Here is a 2,268-nt window from a genome sequence, read left to right on the forward strand (position 1 = left end):
GCTTTGATTTCGAATTCGACAAATAAACGATCGCACCTATCATGGTTCGACACATCTTGTTGAATGCATCTCATATTCTTGAGATGAGTGCTTAATGATACAGACAAGATTAGATTCCGCGGATGCAGCACCAAACAACACCTCCCATAGTTCCGTTCCATTCTTCTTGACATCAACAGGGAAGGAACAAAAATCAGCACAAGAACACAGCTTACATCAAGTGTCCTGCATCCCCCTGGCAAAATTATCTTTCTAGGTGGAGGATTAAGACACAATGCACAAGGCCAGCAGGCCTCCTTGCTCCAAACCCTACAACATGAGCTTGTACAGCCAAAATTTTCATTTTCAAATTCCAAATGAGAGAAAAATCTATTTGCTTGCTGAGATATTGATTTTTGTAGCGTGCTTAATCTTTACAAGAAGCTTCTTCCAGGAGATCCAGAAATCCTTTTTGAGTAATATTGCTGACTGTGGGGGTTTTACTTAGAAGCCCCTTGGTAGATGCTGCTTCAAATTTTGTCCACAATTCTTACTTCAGTGTATTCTCACCAGGGCATTTCCCAGTTCGAAACGAGCTTTCAGGCTCAAGCCACAGAGTGCTCTCCATAGAGGATAAGTTGCCACCAATGTGTTGTACACAAATAAATAAATAAAGAAGCCAAAATCATGTCAACCCAGAAAGTCAGAAGGTATGAACAGTGGAAGATCAGGTACTTTGTTACAAGATTTTTTGGTTTGACCATGGTCTTCAAATACATTGTCTTTCAATTTGTTGGTTTCTTTATTAGTAATAACAGCATCTGTCATCTGTAAACCTTTATCAGCCTTTTCCAAACCAAACGAATTCTCATCAGGAGGCTCCAGCAAAACACAAGTTTTAGGAGGCGACATAAACCAGTCTGGGGATGCTTCTGTCGTTTTCTTTCCAGCTGCAGATTTAGAAATATGTTGTATCCCTAATAGCTCCAGATACTTCAATGCCAGACCTTTTGAAGCTTCACCACCAGAAGAATCAGAAGTTTCTGAATCGCTGTAATGAATCCCAAGAGGAAACGGAGTGGATTTGCGTACCTTGTCATTGCCTTTGCCTGGATGACAGATTTCAGATATGGGTTCAAGCAAAACACAAGATTTAGGGGGTGACATCTTTAAGCACGGTGTCATAACAAGCATGGAGCTTTCTCTTATAGGAAAAAGCGGGGAAAAAATAAATCCATTTTCTTGAGCATTCGCCCCTTGAATAGCAACAGGAGCAGAAGGTTTGAGTGGAGTTGGCTTCGCCACAGCAGCATCAAACGAGCAATCAGGTATATCTCCAGATAAGGCAAAAATATCTGATGTCCCAAAAGCATAAGTAGAGGAAGATAACCTATTGAACTCTGATTTAGATGGCTCCTAACGTTTGCATGATAATGCTTTTGATATAGGAAGTGGTGTGAGCATAAACATTTGTCTACCTCTCTCAATGGTACAGTTAGCCCGCCAGGACACGAGAGGAGATGGAGAAACCAGAAAGTCCAAATTGGTCTCCTCAGTACTGTCACTGACTTTACTTTTATCTCTAACCTCGTTAGATACTGGATTTTTAGCCAAGACCTGTTGAGGCTGGCTTTCAGACTCTTCTAAGGTCGTAGATAGTGCCATCTGGAACCTGGCCTCCCATGGCTGTAATCAGAAACAACACCTATCAATAACTAGTGAAAATTCTCATTGAAATTCTCATTGAAATAAAATAAAAGGCAAAATTCTTAGCGCATAGTTTAAAGCCTTGACACCACGTATTCAACAAACGAATCTAGGAAGATCCATCTGCTTGGACAAATAGAAAATTTTGGATAACAAAGCAAGCTAGCTAGCGTCACCCAAAAAAAGCAAGCTAGTTAGTTGATTTCAATTTATAATCTATCCAAGTGGCTGTTGTAATAGGAGTGTAATAAAAGTAGTCGGCTAGGAAGAAAATGAAATCCAAAATTAAAAAAATATTTCTCTATAACCGAAAATTCCAACTAGAAACATGCCTATGTTCCCTTCTCAACATGAAAACTTCATATCCGTCAAACTCGGTCAACTAAGTAATATTACGTTGCCCTAGAACTGCAGTAAACAAAGCCACCATAAGTCCTAATGACTTGGTTGCTTCAAAAACGACGCAAATTTATTTCTGACCGCTTGTAGATCTAGAGAACCAACTAAAAAACTACAATTGGATTGAACAGACACCTGATGAAGAATAGAGGAAATATCGGACTGAACAAGAAGAATGCGATC

The 2,268-nt window shown here is 39.7% G+C and overlaps 1 protein-coding gene across 2 annotated transcripts; it reads right to left on the reverse strand.

Annotated features, from left to right (window-relative positions):
• Positions 1 to 548: 548 nt before the first annotated feature.
• On the reverse strand, positions 549 to 2,268 carry LOC114735410 (uncharacterized). Of its 2 annotated transcripts, none has more exons than XM_028923096.1 (2): positions 2,221 to 2,268; positions 549 to 1,665 (listed from the first exon to the last, which is right to left on the reverse strand). In XM_028923096.1, the coding sequence occupies exon 2, from the start codon at positions 1,171 to 1,173 to the stop codon at positions 670 to 672; it is 504 nt and encodes a 167-aa protein (XP_028778929.1). In that variant the 5' UTR covers positions 1,174 to 1,665; positions 2,221 to 2,268; the 3' UTR covers positions 549 to 669. The 2 variants fall into 2 exon arrangements, with proteins under 2 accessions (XP_028778929.1, XP_028778931.1); XM_028923098.1 differs by having other exon boundaries at positions 549 to 1,651; positions 2,221 to 2,252.

Source organism: Neltuma alba, unplaced genomic scaffold, assembly GCF_004799145.2.
Source record: "Neltuma alba isolate B1F8T4 unplaced genomic scaffold, ASM479914v2 tig00013207_pilon, whole genome shotgun sequence".
Taxonomy (NCBI): domain Eukaryota; kingdom Viridiplantae; phylum Streptophyta; class Magnoliopsida; order Fabales; family Fabaceae; genus Neltuma; species Neltuma alba.

Bases quoted from the DNA above. Each gene is read 5' to 3' on its own strand.
- LOC114735410 (XM_028923096.1), bottom strand. From the start codon at position 1,173: ATGCTTGTTATGACACCGTGCTTAAAGATGTCACCCCCTAAATCTTGT.